The 15289-nt window shown below is 45.2% G+C and overlaps 1 protein-coding gene across 1 annotated transcript in view; it reads left to right on the top strand.

The window, feature by feature from the left end:
- Positions 1-15289, top strand: part of KMT5B (lysine methyltransferase 5B) — a gene marked incomplete at its 3' end in the record, with an annotated part of 53814 nt that overhangs the window by 18420 nt on the left and 20105 nt on the right. Inside the window, exons 4-8 of the mRNA XM_080693611.1 lie at positions 10419-10584; positions 11818-11927; positions 13735-13901; positions 14183-14202; positions 14281-14417. Of these exons, the coding sequence (XP_080549737.1) occupies positions 10419-10584; positions 11818-11927; positions 13735-13901; positions 14183-14202; positions 14281-14417 (600 nt within the window). The remainder of the gene's footprint in view (positions 1-10418; positions 10585-11817; positions 11928-13734; positions 13902-14182; positions 14203-14280; positions 14418-15289) is intronic.

Genomic DNA, 15289 nt, shown 5'->3' with positions numbered 1-15289 from the left:
GCGTGCCCCTGTGGCCTGCTGGTGTTCTTATTGATACCTTAAATAGCTGAGCGCCTTCCTCTCCTCCCCCCCCCCTTGCTCCCTTCCCTGCTCTCCCCGCCCTCCTAACTGGTTGCACGTGCTAACGGAAGGGCACAGCAGTGCAGCTAATTCGGATCTGCAACTCTTCGCTGCCACAGCACTCTCCTAAGTTTGGAGACAGAAAATCCAAATAGCAAGAAAGCCTGGGAAGTCAGTCTCTGGAGACAGTGGGGAATGGGTGTGTGTGGGAGTGTGGATCTATTTTTTTGTCTGCCCCTTTTAATAAAGGCTGTGAATAATCTATTTTTAATTTCTTATACTAGCCATTGATCAGAGGTGTAGGAAGAGAAAATGTTTTATTTAAAGTAGCAGGTTTTGTATTATGAAAGGGAGTAGAGACATACTGAGAAATGCCAAGTACCTCTCTCCCTTACCTCCCCTGCCTACGCCCCATACTGAATTTGAAAATCCATATTGGCATCCACCCTCCCATCATGCCGGCAGTATATAAGCCAGCGCTGTTTCTTGCTGGGATCCATGCTGGGCTCAGTGGCAAACACAAGGCACATCCTTCTCCAACTGTGAGGCAACACAGGAGGGCTCTCCCCGCCAGGTAGCAGAGCCCGGAACGGGAGGCGTCCCAGCCCGGAACGGGAGGCGTCCCAGCCCGGCCCGCAGTCGACCTGGCAAGCCGCAGCCTTGCGGGCTGGCTGTCTCCATTTACGTAACAAGACACTAGCTGTAAATGTTTCCTAGCTTTAAGTAGCACCGCGTAAGGATACCTCTGTGCAGTTTGTGTTAGAGATTTAAAGCTGTTATGGTTGAGGAGAGAAGAGAGTATTTTTCTGTTGAATAATAGAAAATTGTTTTTTTCTAATGTCCTCGGTGGCTTTTGCTCTGGCCCTGATATCTATAATACTCTTACGTGAAGTGCTTTTACTTCTCACAGTATTTGTTCAAATGCGATGAGTCGCACCTTGGGTCAGGCGGTTTTTACATATGTCTACAGGACTTCTGAGAAGAGGTGTCCTGCCCAGCCGCACCCAGCAGCGTCCCCTTTCTCCCTCGCTCTCATCTCATGCCAGTGAACTGCGACACTACCCTTCACGCTTAGGCTTCCAGTCAAGTATGGGTTCAGGGTAGCACAGTAGTTTCTTGGTTTTTGTTTATGCTTAAGGCAATGTAAGTCAGAAAAACAGAAGCCCAGGAGAGGTGAAAGGTAGAATATTACAAAAGAATTGATTATTTTGTGCTACTTTTAGCATATAAATTATTTGGTATCAACAAAGAATAAAAACTAAGGATACCTGAAAGACAGCTTTATTTATTTATTATTTATTTATTTATTTATTTTGGTGGTACTGGGGTTCCTGGGAACCCTTCTCTGGGCTACACTCCCAGACCTATTTTATACTTATTATTTGGAAACAGGGTCTCTTAAGCCAGAGAGGCTGGCTTCGATCCTCCTGTCTCCACCTCCCAAGCGCGGGGATTACAAGTGTGTGCCACCACGCCGGGCTGAAAGACAGTTTTAGATAAGAAGGACTAAGCCAAGCATGGTGATACATGCTTGTAATCCCAGTACTTGGGAGGCTGAGACGGGAGAATCACACATTAAAAAATAGACTGAGCCGGACGTGGTGGTGCACGCTTGTCATCCCAGCATGTGGGAAGATGAGACGGGAGGATCGCAGTTAACGGACAGTATCAGCTACTTAGCAAGGCCCTTTGCAACTCAGTGAGACCCGGTTTCAAAATAAAGAATAAAAAATAGGGCTGGGCGTGTAACTCAAAGGTAGAATGCCCCTAAGTTCTAACCCCAGTTCCAAAAAAAACACACAAAAAACAGACTCTGCAACATAGCAAGATTCTCAGCAACCTAGCAAGACCTTGTTTCAAAAACAAAAAATAGCTGGGCATGGTGGCGCAGGCTTGTAATCCCAGCATTCGGGAGGCTGAGACAGGAGGATCGTGGTTCACGGCCAGCTTCAGCTACTTAATGAGGCCCTCTGCAACTTAGACCCTGTTTCAAAATAAAGAATAAAAAATAGGACGGGGTGTAGCTTGGAGGTCAAATGCTCCTGGGTTCTATCCCTAGACCCGCAAAAAATAATAATAATAAAATAATAAAAAGTCTGGAGTGTAGATCAGAGGTAGAATGCCACTGAGTTAATTCCCAGTACTGCAAAAGAAAAAAAAATTTAGAAGTCGGGTGTGGTTGCTCAGGCTTATAAGCCCAGCAGTTGGGAGGCTGAAACAGGAGGATTGCAGGTTTGTGGCCAGCCTCAGCTGCTTAGTGAGGCCCTCCGCAATTTAGCAAGACCCTGTTTAAAAATAAAGAATAAGCCGGGCGTGGTAGCACACACTCGTAATCCCAGCACTTGGGAGGCTGAGACAGGAGGATCGCACGGGTTCGAAGCCAGTCTCAGCAACTTAGTGAGACCCTGTTTCCAAATAAAATATAAAAAAGGTCTGAGAGAGTAGCCCAGAGGTAGAAAGCCCCTGGGTTCTACCCCCAGTACCACAAAAAGAAAAAGGAAAGGAAAAGAGAGAGAGAGAAAGAAAGAAAGAAAGAATAAAAAATAGGGCGGGGGTGTAGTTCAGAGGTAGAATGCCCCTGGGTTCAATTTCTAATACCACACACACACAAAAGAATAAAATAGAGCTGGGATATTGCTTGGAGGTAGAGTACCCCTGGGTTCAAGCCCTAGTACCCCCCCCCACACACACACACATTAGTGTTCACTCCAGGTCTGTAGTTATTTTCTGTAATGTTCTTATGACCTTTTAGGTAAATTTATCCCTGACTCACTTTATTATATGTCAGATCATACAGTTATTTTTAGAGTGTTAGCATTGATGAGTTCTACATCAAACATGTCAAGTTAGTAGCTGTGAGCGATGGTGCATGCTTGTAATTTCAGTATTTGGGAAGCTACTTAGTGAGGCCAATCGCAACTTAGTGAGACCCTGTTTCAAAATAAAGAAGCCAGGCATGGTAGCACATGCTTGTAATCCCAGCATTTGGGAGGTTCAAGGACAACCTCAGCTCCTTAGGCCCTTCGCAACTCAGTAAGACCCAGTTTCAAAATAAAGAGTAAAAAATAGGGCTGGAGCCGGGCGTGGTGGCGCACACTTGTAATCCCAGCATTTGGGAGGCTGAGACCAGAGGATCACGGTTCGTGGACAGCCTCAGCTTTAGTGAGGACCCCTGAAACTCAGTGAGACCCTGTTTCAAAATAAAGAATAAAAAGTGGGCAGGGGTTGTAACTCGGAGGTCAAATGCCTCTGGGTTCCATCCCCAGACCTGCCCCCCCCCAAAAAAAAAATAGGGCTGGGGATATAGCTCAGAGGTAGAATGGCCCCAGGTTCCATCCCCAGTACCACACACAAAAAAGGGGGCTGGGGGTGCAGCTTAAAGATAGAATGCCCCTGAGTTTAATTCCCGTACCATAAAAAGAAAAAAAAAAAAGGAATACAAAGTAGGACTGGGGATATAACTTGAAAGTAGAATGCCCCTAGGTTCAATCCCCAGTACTGCCCCCAAAAAGAAAAGAAATCAGTTAGCTTGGCTCTTTCTGCCATTTATATCCATACCACTTAACATTTTGCATAAGGTACCTTCGCTCAGAGCGACCTGTTGCTTTCCTGATGACTGTGTGACACAGGCTGTTTCCCACCATTTCACGGTTTACATTGCTTGAAATATTATGCCTTCGCCAGTGGCTGCTTTATTTTGGCTTATTCGTTCTTCATTTGCAAATAACCGTGTAGTATAGGGTTGCATCAAGAATTCTTTAGATCGGATCTCTTAGAGCTCTTATCTTGACAAAATCAATAGTGATGGCTACAAATAAGTCCTTAATATAAACGTTTCAAACCAGGTGTGGTGGCACATGCCTGTAATCTCAGAATATAGGAGGCTAAAACAGGAAGATGGCATGTCTGAAGCCCTCCTCAGCAACTTAGAAAGACTGTTACAACTTAGCAGGACCTTATTTCAAAATAAAGTAAAAAATACAGCTCAAAGCCGGGCATGCTTGTAATGCCAGTCTTAGGAGACTGAAACAGGAGGATTACAGGTTCCTGGCCAGCCTTAGGTACTTAGGCCCTCTCCAACTTAGTGAGACCCTGTTTCAAAATAAAGAATAAAAAAACAGGGGTGTAGTGTGGAGGTAGAATGCCCCTGTGTTCAACCCCCTAGCACATACACACACAATGTTTCCATGCTTGCCCGGGATATAAATCGTTAGATTATATAGAATATCGCCACATTCTAACAAATGTAAAGACGTTCTGTGTTGAAAGAACTTGCATTCATCTACCTGTCAGGATTTCTAAAGTAGTGAATTAAAACTGGAAAGGAAAGGCACCATCGTATTCCTCGTGTGTCTCTAGGCTGTTTGAACTCCGTTGTCGCACGGGAGATTGAGTCGGGGGACGGCCTACCTCTGAGCTACACCCCAGCCCTTTTTTAATATGCTTTTATTGGTGCAGTATAATCGCACCTCATAGTGCACTTCACAGCGATAGTGGCACACGTGCACACGGCACTGGTGGCTTCCCGCCCCTCCCCACACAGGGCACTGAGATGGTGTCCTCGGATGTACATAATGTGGGCGGCAGCGTTTCTCACGGATTCCTACCTACCTCCCCTTCCCTGGACCACCTCCCCGGCTCCACTGGGTTTTCTTCCATTATCTGAAGCCCATTCCTCCCTAGCTTCCTCGTAATAGAGAAAACATGTGACCTTCCCTTTCTGTGCCTGGCTAATCTCACATAACATAATGTTCTCTGGATCGTCCATCCATTTTCCTGCAGTTGACATAGTTTTGTCCCTCTTTTTTTTTTTTTGGGGGGGGGGTGGGACCCAGGGGCATTCGACCTCCGAGCTACACCCCCTGCCCTATTTTTTATTCTTTATTTTGAAACCCGGTCTCACTGAGTTGCAGAGGGCCTCACTAAGTAGCTGAGGCTGTCCTCGAACCGCGATCCTCCAGGTCTCAGCCTCCCGATGCTGGGATGACAAGCGTGCGCCACCACGCCCGGCTTGTCCCTCTTTATTGCTGAGTACAACTCATTGTGCATGGATCCCACAATTTGTAATTTATTCATCTGCTGAAGGACACCTAGGTTGGTTCCATAATTTGGCTATTGTGAGTTGTGCTGCTTTGAACATGGGTATCATATAGTTCTGATTTCAGTCCCTTTGGAAAGATACCCAGGAGTGGGATAGCTGGACCCCTTTTTATTTTGAGACAGGATCTTGCTAAGTTGCTGTGGCTGTCCTAGACTCTGAGATCCTCACGTCTCAGCCTCCCAAGTATTGGGACTAAAGGCGTCCCAAGCCACTGTGTGACCTTGATCTCAAATAGTTGTATTTCACAGCTGTGAGTCCAGGTTATTGAAATTAGAGTTTGTTGCTAGTAAGTTTCTAATGTCATGAATATGCATTAATATATCCCAAATCCCCTAGAATCTTGTCCAGGAAACAGTGTTATACCTATGCTGGGCCTCACTTCACCCCTCTTCCTGGGCCTAGTACTTTACTATTGCTAGCCAGCCAACCCTGATGGACTGCTTGAATCAGAATCTTATTAAGATCTTCTGCTTAGCCGGGCGTGGTGGGCACGCCTGTCATCCCCGCTCTTGGGAGGCAGAGACAGGAGGATCGCGCAGGTTCGAAGCCAGCCGCGCGCGCTGGCTTAGGAGACCCTGTTTCCAAATAAAAAAAGTAGGCCGGGCGTGGTGGCGCACGCTTGTAATCCCCGCGCTTGGGAGGCGGAGACAGGAGGATCGCGCAGGTTCGAAGCCAGCTGCGCGCGCTGGCTTAGGAGACCCTGTTTCTAAATAAAAATATAAAATAGGTCTGGGAGTGTAGCCCGGAGGTAAAGGGCTTCCAGGAACCCCAGTACCAAAAAAAATAAAATAAAATAAAATAAAAATAAAAAAGTATAAAAAATGGGTCTGGGAGTATAACCCGAGGCAAAAGGGTTTCCAGGAACCCCAGTACCACAAAAAAAAAAAAAAAAAAAAAAATCTTCTGCTTAGACTTTTCTCACTCTGTCACCCTTTCCTGCCTGAAATACTGTGCTTTTCTTTAGAAAACTAAATCTACCACCTTTTCCTATCATCAGTCAGCTTCAAAACTCTTTCCAAACAGGTCTTATATTTTAGTTATAATTTCTGTACTTTAAATGCTGTAGCAATGCGGGTGTGTGTGTGTGTGTGTGTGTGTGTGTGTGTGTGTGTTACACTCCCAGCTCTGCTTTGTTTTATTTTGAAACAGGGCCTCACTGAATTGCCCACAGCCTTGCTAAGTTGCTGAGGCTGCGACCCTCCTGTCTCAGGCTTCCAAGTTCTAGGATTACCGATGTCACCATTGTGCATGGCTAGAAGTGCAGTTTGTATTGTATAAACATGCGTTTGCAGCCGGGCGTGGCGGCGCACGCTTATCATCCCAGCATTCAGGAGGCTGAGACAGGAGGATCGCGGTTCGAGGCCAGCCTCAGCTACTTAGGCCCTCTGCAACTCAGTGAGACCCTGTCTCAAAATAAAGAATAAAAAATAGGATTGGGGGTGTCGCTTAGAGGTAGAATGCCCGTGGGTTCCATCCCCAGACCTGCAAAAAAAGAAAAAAGAACAGGAGCGTTTCCCAACGTGGCATTGCGAGTGCTGCTGTGGACAGAGCACCTAATGAGTAATCGTTGGAGAAATATTGTGGTTCACAATCTTAATAAAATGTTAGTGTGTATGTTTGTGGCAACATCTATAAAAACTTCTGCCAAATGCTTCCTTTGCCAAGTCTGTGCTAGGTCTTATCTCAGTTCTAGCATTTTCAGTCTCATGAGATGTGTAGTTTTAAATGTTAAAGTGCATAGTTCAGATCTTTTTCTCCTGAGCCAATAATGTTTTTTAATGTGTTTTATTTGAACAGCCGTCTGCAATCCCTTTTTTGTTGCACAATTTGTTTTTATTTCTTTATTTAATTATTGGCGGTACTGGGGATGGAACCCAGGGACATTCTACCCCCGAGCGACACTCCCTGCCCTATTTTTTTATTCTTTATTTTGAAATAAGGTCTCACTGAGTTGCAGAGGGCCTCACTAAGTAGCTGAGGCTGTCCGCGAACCACGATCCTCCTGTCTCAGCCTCCAGAATGCTGGGATTACAAGTGTGCACCACCATGCTCAGCTCATTTTGTTTTTTTATTTTTTTGTGGTACTGAGGGTAGAACCCAGGGGCTTTCTACCTCTGGGTTATACTCCGAGACCTATTTTATATTTTATTTGGAAACAGCGTCTCACTAAGTTGCTGAGAGCCTCACTAAGTAGCTGAGGCTGGCTTCGAACCTGTGCGATCCTCCTGTCTCAGCCTCCCAAGCGCAGGGATAACAAGCGTGCGTCACCACACCCGGCCTTCATTTTTTTTTTTAATAAAAGCTTTATTTGGGAAAATTTACCAAATGAAATAAACGTGAAGAAATTTTGCAAAAAATTGGAATAATCAAAGTTGTTTGGTGTGTGTGTGTGTGTGTGTGTGGATTTTGAACCCAGAGATATTCTATCTCCAAGCTACACCCTCCAGCCCCATTTATTTATTTTATTTTATTTTATTTATTTGTGATACTGCGGATGGAAACCAGGGGTATTCTACGTCTGAGCATCACCCCAGCCCTATATTTTTTATTCATTTTGAAACAGGGTCTCACTGAGTTGCAAAGGGCCTCACTAAGTACCTGAGGTGGGCCTCGAACCTGCACAATCCTCCTGTCTCAGCCTCCCGAATGCTGGGATTACCAGTGTGGGCCACCATGCCCGGCTTCATTTAATTTATTTGAAACAAGATCCTGCTAGGTTGAGGAGTCTCCCCGACTTGCTGAGGCTGTTCCTAAACCTGCAGACTCAGCCCCCCAAGTGTTAGGGTTACAGGCGTGCACCACCACGCCTAGCTTGAGCCCAGAGGTATTTTACATCCGAGCTACACCCCTAGTATTGTGGGGTTTCTTTTTTCTTTTTTATTTTTTCGGTACTGGGGATAGAGCCTAGGGGCATTCTACCTCCGAGCTACACCTCTACAGCTCTATTTTTTATTCTTTATTTTGAAACAGGGTCTCACTGAGTTGCAAAGGGCCTCATAGGCTATCCTCGACCCACGATCCTCCTGCCTCAGGCTCCCAAATGCTGGGATTGCAACCGTGTGCCACCACGCCTGGCTTCCCCTAGCATTTTTTAAATTTTTTATTTTGAAACACAGGATCTCTCTAGGTTGCTTGAGGGTCTTATTAAGTTGCTGAGACTGTTTTTGAACCTGCAATCTTCCTGTCTTAGCCTTTTAAGTACTGGGATTCCAGGCAATGGCCACCACTCCTGGCTCTAAGTATCTTTCATCATGGTATACATTTTATTGAGAATACAGCTTTAAACCAGGTGTGGTGGTACATGTCTGTAATCTCAGTACTTACGAGGCTGAGACAAGAGGATCATGCTTTGAGACCAGCCTCAGCAATGTAGTGAAATTCTCAGCAACCTAGCAAGACCCTGTTTCAAAACAAAAAATAAAAAGAGATGGCTTTATAGCTTGGAGGTTGAATGCCTCTAGGTTCAATCCTCAGTACCACCACCACCAAAAAAAAAAAAAAAAGAGGACCGGGCATTGCGGTTCATGTCTGTAGTCCCATACTTAAAAGGCTGAGACAGGAGGGTCATAGGTTTGCAGCCAGCTTCAGCAACTTAGCAAGACCCTATTTTCAAATAAATAAAATGGGGCTTGCGGTATACCTCAGAGGTAGAATGCCCCTGCACTCAAGCCCTAGAACCACGAAAAGAGAGAAACTACAGCTTTAGAATGAAGAGCTCACAAATTTAAATCCTACTTGGACTGTGAATGTGTCATGTGTTAACACACGCCTAGCAGTATAGTATTCAACAATAGAGGCTTTAAATGCTGCCCCAGGGCCGGACGTGGTGGGCACGCTTGTAATCCCAGCATTTGGAAGGCTGAGACAGGAGGATCGTGGTTCATGCACAGCCTCAGCTACTTAGGGAGGCCCTTCGCAACTCAGCGAGACCCTGTTTCAAAAAATAAAGAGACTAGAGCCGGGCGCGGCGGCGCACGCTTGTAATCCCTGCGATTGGGAGGCTGAGACAGGAGGATCACACAGGTTTGAAGCCAGCCTCAGCTACTGAGTGAGGCTCTCAGCAACTTAGTGAGACCCTGTTTCCAAATAAAATATAAAAATAGGGCTGGGAGTATAGTTGGAGATAGAAAGCCTCTGGGTTCCATCCCCAGTACCACAAAAAGACAGAGACAGAGACACACACTAAGCCGTGTGTAGTGGCGCACGCTTGTAATCCCCGCGCTTGGGAGGCTGAGACAGGAGGATCGCACAGGTTCGAAGCCAGCCTCAGCTACTTAGGCTCTCAGCAACTTAGTGAGACGCTGTTTCCGAATAAAGTATAAGATAGATCTGGGAGTGTAGCCCAGAGGTAGAAAAGCCCCTGGGTTCCACCCTCAGTCCCAGCTAAATAAATAAATAAATAAATAAATAAACAAATCGGAAAGAAAATAGGACTGGGGGTGTAACTCGAAGGTAGAATGCCCCTGGGTTCCATCCCCAGTACTGCAAATAAATAAACGCTACCCCAACAATTGTACCCAGTAGCAGTTTTACTGCCAGAAAAACATTTTTGCTCTCTTTTTCTGTGTGTATGGTCCGGGGGATTGAGCTCTGAGGCATTCTACCTCTGAGTTACACTCCCAGCTCTCATTTTTTAGTTTGACGTAGGGTCTCACTAAGGAGTGGAGGCTGGCCTTGAACCTGCAATCTTCCTGTCTTGGCCTCTTCCCGGGTACTATTACTGCAGACATGCGTTTCTGAATGCAGTTGTCAAGCATCAATTTCATGTAAATGGTCAGAACATCAAGGTGTATTTGCAAACTTTGGGAGTCTTAGGTGGGGGTTTCTGTTCCTCAGACGTTTCATCTGTGGTGTGATCTTGGCTTCACCGTACTTCTGACAGTCCTTGCCGTGCACTCTGTGGCTCGATTCTGCGTGTTTCTAAAAGTCCTTCTCTTCTCACTTTCAATTTGACGTGCTCTCTTCCAGATCTTCACCTAGTGTAAGGCTGAAGCCAGCTTAGCTTTCCTGAGTCACTTCACGAGGTGATAGAAATGAAATGCAAATATTCCAGTGTGATAGAGAGAAGTTCCAGTTCAGGGGATCAGAGTAGTAACTGGATAGGAACTATTAAGGCGACTGTTTTCTTTTGTTAGGTCTTTGCTCTGAAAACCACAGATGATTTTAGGGTATTAGCTCTTTCTCAAGACCTCTAAAGTGGATCAGTGACCCAAAAATTGTGGCAGATAACTAAACATATTGTTTTGATTTCTTTCAGATTTCGACCAATTAAAGGAAGGCAAGAAGAACTAAAGGAAGTAATTGAACGTTTTAAGAAAGATGAACACTTGGAAAAAGCCTTCAAATGTTTAACTTCAGGTGAATGGGCACGGCACTATTTTCTCAACAAGAACAAAATGCAGGAAAAATTATTCAAGGAACATGTAAGTTTATTAAGGAGATTATAATTGCTCTTTACCTGTTTGAATAAGATTGTACATCATACTAAAGCCTGGATATTTATTAATTATTAATGATTTTTTTTTTTTTTTTTTTTTTTTTTGCCGGTCTGGGATGGAACCCAGGGGCATTTGACCTCTGAGCTACACCACCTGCCCTATTTTTTATTCTTTATTTGAAACCGGGTCTCACTGAGTTGCAAAGGGCCTCACTAAGTAGCTGAGGCTGTCCGCGAACCGCGATCCTCAGGTCTCAGCCTCCTGAATGCTGGGATTACAAGCCTGTGCCACCACACCCGGCTACCACTGAAATTTTAAGTCCGTTTCTTTTAATAAAACTAAAGAGTGTAAGCCGGGCGTGGTGGCGCACACTTGTAATCCCCGCTTGGGAGGCTGAGACAGGAGGATTGCACGGGTTCAAAGCCAGCCTCAGCTACTGAGTGAGGCTCTCAGCAACCTAGTGAGACCCTGTTTCCAATAAAATACAAAAAGGTCCGGGAGTATAGCCCGGAGGTAGAAAGCCTCTGGGTTCCACCCCCAGTACCACCAAAAAAAAAAACCAAAAACTAAAGAGCATAAAACCTTGTACCATGTGAGGTCCTTTGGATGACTGCGTCGGGGAGGGAGCTTTGTCCGTAGGGAGTTAAGTTCTTTGTGAACGTTTAGAGAAACACAGCCAAGCTGTTGGATACTCAAAAATAGGAAATTTCAAAGTAACAATAGCTTATGACTTAAAGACCTTACACTTTACCTGTTTGAATAAGATTGTACATCATACTAAAGCCTGGATATTTATTAATTACCAAGGCTTGGGACAGGAGGGTTGCAGGTTGGAGAACAGCCCTGGCCAGTAATGCAGTTCTCAGCCTCGTGAGACAGGGCTGCATGTAGCTCAGCAGTAGAATGCACACGCACACGCATGCGCACACGCACGCACACGATTTCCGAGAAAGTTCAGCAAGATAAACAGTTTAAGCCGGGCGTGGTGGCGCACACTTGTAATCCTGACGTTTGGGAGGCTGAGATAGGAGGAACCAAGTTCGCGGCCAGCCTCAGCTTAGTGAGGCCCTTTGCAACTCAGTGAGACCCTGTTTCAAAATAAAGAATAAAAGTAGGTCTGGGGGTGTAGCTCAGAGGTAGATTTCCTGAGTTCTATCCCGAGTACTGCCAAAAAAAATAATAATAATTTACAGCTGCTATCTTTTTTTCTTATTTTAGGTATTTATTTACTTGCGAATGTTTGCAACTGACAGTGGATTTGAAATTCTGCCTTGTAATAGGTACTCATCGGAGCAGAATGGAGCCAAAATAGTCGCAACAAAAGAGTGGTAATTATTAGCTAATCTGAATCCATAAAGTGATTTTATTCTGGGATCTCTTAAATATAGAGTGATTTATTGGTGAGAATGGAAGGCAGCGTCTACCCTGAAGGAACCAGCACAGCCACTGCTCTGGCCAGACTAGAGCGAGGTGAGGAAGCCAGGAGTCCAGTTGGACCAGCTCCCGTCTCTGGGCCAAAGGCTGTCCTCGCTGCTCCGTGACGAAACCACTGAAACCCGGGGTGCCGGGCTTATCACCTGGCTTCCAGAGTCAGTCTTTTACTGCCTAAGAGGAAAAATGGGATGGGTTGAGAAATCCTGACATGTTCCATGTTTTAAATAATAGACCTGTCAACTTAAAAATAGTAGTGTTGTAGTTGAACACGGGGTTGGTGCTACACTCCTGGCATCTCAACAACTCGGGAGACAGAGGTAGGAAGATAGCAAGTTCACAAACATTCCAGGCAACTTAGCAAGACCCTGTTTTAAAATTAAAAAAAGGCCTGGGGATGGAGGTCAGCGGCAAAGTGCCCTGGGTTTAGTCCCACATGCTCCCCACATACGTACACAAAAAGGCAGTAGCAGTAGAGTTGAGCCTAGCTTAGGAGGGTTAAGAACCATCAGTGAAAGAGAAAACACGTAACTGTACCTTTAATGCCTGTTGCTCACCTTATCTTCCTGGAGCAGCATGTAGCCCCTCTATTAATTCCTCACTGTTTCTTATCACAAAAAACTGGGGTATTAGGTACCCAGAAATGGTGCGGACAAGAGTGTGTCTCCCCTACCCCGGACTTGGATTTTTGTACAGAAGCGCACTTTGCCTCGGCATGGTGTTGGGCCTGTTAACTGGGTCGTGTGGCCCCCTGTGTTGCAGAGAGTGTAGGCTTGGGATCTGGGGTTCGAGAGCTGAGCTGTGCGTCACTGTAGCAACCAGCTGCATGGAGTCCTTGAGACACCACCGGTCTGAATTCAGAAGTGCTGTGTGGTGTAACGCACCAGATTTCAAATTACGTGTTTCTTCTCATTAACTGTTCTCATATTGATTACCTGCTGAAATTGTATTTGGGCTATATTGGGTTAAAATATATTACTAAAAGTAATTATACCTGTTTTCACTTTCTTAATGTAGCTGCTAGAACAATTAAGATTGGTTTGGCTTGTGTTGTACCCATGGTCACTGCACTGTAGCTGGTGCAGCCTCAATTTGGGGTCCTCGTAGACCTTTACAGCTGCTGACCTCTGTCTCCTTCACCCAGTGGTCAGCAGGGTTAATAGCGAAAATACTAGAGCACTTTCTGCCTGTGAAACACTGCACCAGACGCTGCACAGGGATTCAAAGACGGGGTACACAGTCACTGCCCTACAGGAGCTCCCATTCTCTTGTAGGAATAAAGTAAACGGGGTATTACAGGTGGCCCCAGCCTGTAATCTCTGTACTTGAGAGGCTGAGACAGGAGGATTGCAGGTTTGAGGCCAGACTCAGCAACTCAACAAGATTCTCAGCAATCTAGTAAGACCCTGTTTTTTAAAAAAAAATGAAAATGTAAAAGGACTGGAGGTGTAGCGTGGAAATAGAATGCCCCTGGGTTCAGTCCCTATTACCAAACGGAAGGAAGGAAGGAAGGAAATAACAAGTAACCATGACGACTGGGCTACGGGGATTCAAGAGGGAAGACAGGATGCTCAGAGAGGGTCCAAGGATCGATCCAGTTAGGACTTCTCAATTTCTGGTTATTTATCAGGCAGGCTCATTTTATTAAAAGCCTACTTATTTATAATTACTAGTAATTTTTAACACATCACATATTTTAAATAGGAAACGAAATGACAAAATAGAATTACTGGTGGGTTGTATTGCCGAACTTTCAGAAATTGAGGAGAACATGCTACTTAGACATGGAGAAAACGACTTCAGTGTCATGTATTCCACAAGGAAAAACTGTGCTCAACTCTGGCTTGGCCCTGCTGCGTTTATAAACCATGGTAAGCTTCATTTCTAAGGTGTGTGCACTGGTGTTGGGCAGTCCTGCCAGCAAGTAGTACGGCCTTAGAAAGCCCAGTGAAAGCTCTGTCATCCTTAAAGGAGAGTTTGAAATAGGAATTCTTTTTTAAAAAACGTATTAAATCTTCCTAGTTTAACTTGAGACCTAAACTTCTATCAAAAGTTACAAAGTTTTCCGAAAAGCCTTTTCAGATGTCTGTAACTGTTCGTATTTCAGATCTTACCAACAGTTAATTGACTTTCTCTTTTGGACATTTTTCAGATTGCAGACCTAACTGTAAGGTAAGCATAAAAAGAAAATCTCAAGTGTTTTGCTTCTACCTTAGGTGTCAGACTCTAAATCAGTTACTTTTATTTCAGTTTGTGTCGACTGGTCGAGACACAGCCTGCGTGAAGGCTCTAAGAGATATTGAACCTGGGGAAGAAATTTCTTGTTATTATGGAGATGGGTTTTTTGGAGAAAATAATGAATTCTGCGAGTGTTACACTTGTGAAAGGTAAACTATTAAACCAAATTTTCAGCTAAAACATTTTTTAACTACCTGATGGTTATGGGTATTAACTCACGTTATCTCTGTCATTTAGGTGCAGGGATAAATGTGTTCGGTGCCATGGCACCCAGTGCATTGTGTTTTGACAAAATCAAATGCGACTATTTAGGGACAGTGGCACCTGTCCCTTTAAAATCTTAATACTAGGCTGAGCGTGGTGGCGCACGCTTGTCATCCCCACGCTTGGGTGGCTGAGACAGGAGGATCTCACAGGTTCGAAGCCAGCCTCAGCTACTTAGTGAGGCTCTCAGCAACGTAGTGAGACCCTGTTTCCAAATAAAATATAAAGTAGGTCTGGGAGTATAGCCCAGAGGTAGAAAAGCCCTGGGTTCCATCCCCAGTACCAATAATAATAATAATAACAACAACAACAACATCTTAATACTTCCAGCAGTTAGAAGTGGATCAGAATACAGAAATGCGTAAGAGCAGGATGGTAGCACACAGTCTCTCTCTCTCTCTCTCTCTCTCTCTCTCTCCCTCTCTCCCTCTCTCCCTCTCTCCCTCTCTCCCTCTCTCCCTCTCTCTCTCTCTCTCTCTCTCTCTCTCTCTCTCTCTCTCTCTCTCTCACACACACACACACACACACACCCCAGAGTGCCAGATTGTGGCTGCTTTTCAAAGGCAAGTGAAGCTCCTCCCTGAGAGTCACTTAAAAACCCTGCAGTTAGCCAGGTGCGGTGGCCTGTGCCTGGGATCTGGGTACTTTGGAGGCTGAGACAGGTTCACAGGTTTGAGGCTGCCTCAGCAACCTAGCCAGGCCCTCTGCAACTTACTGAGATCCTCTTTCAAAATAGAGACTGAGATAGGAGGATCGC

This window comes from Muscardinus avellanarius (assembly GCF_963383645.1).
Source record: "Muscardinus avellanarius genome assembly, chromosome: 1".
Taxonomy (NCBI): domain Eukaryota; kingdom Metazoa; phylum Chordata; class Mammalia; order Rodentia; family Gliridae; genus Muscardinus; species Muscardinus avellanarius.
The sequence above is the reverse complement of the archived record's forward strand: the minus strand, read 5'-3'. Positions and strand labels throughout refer to the sequence as shown.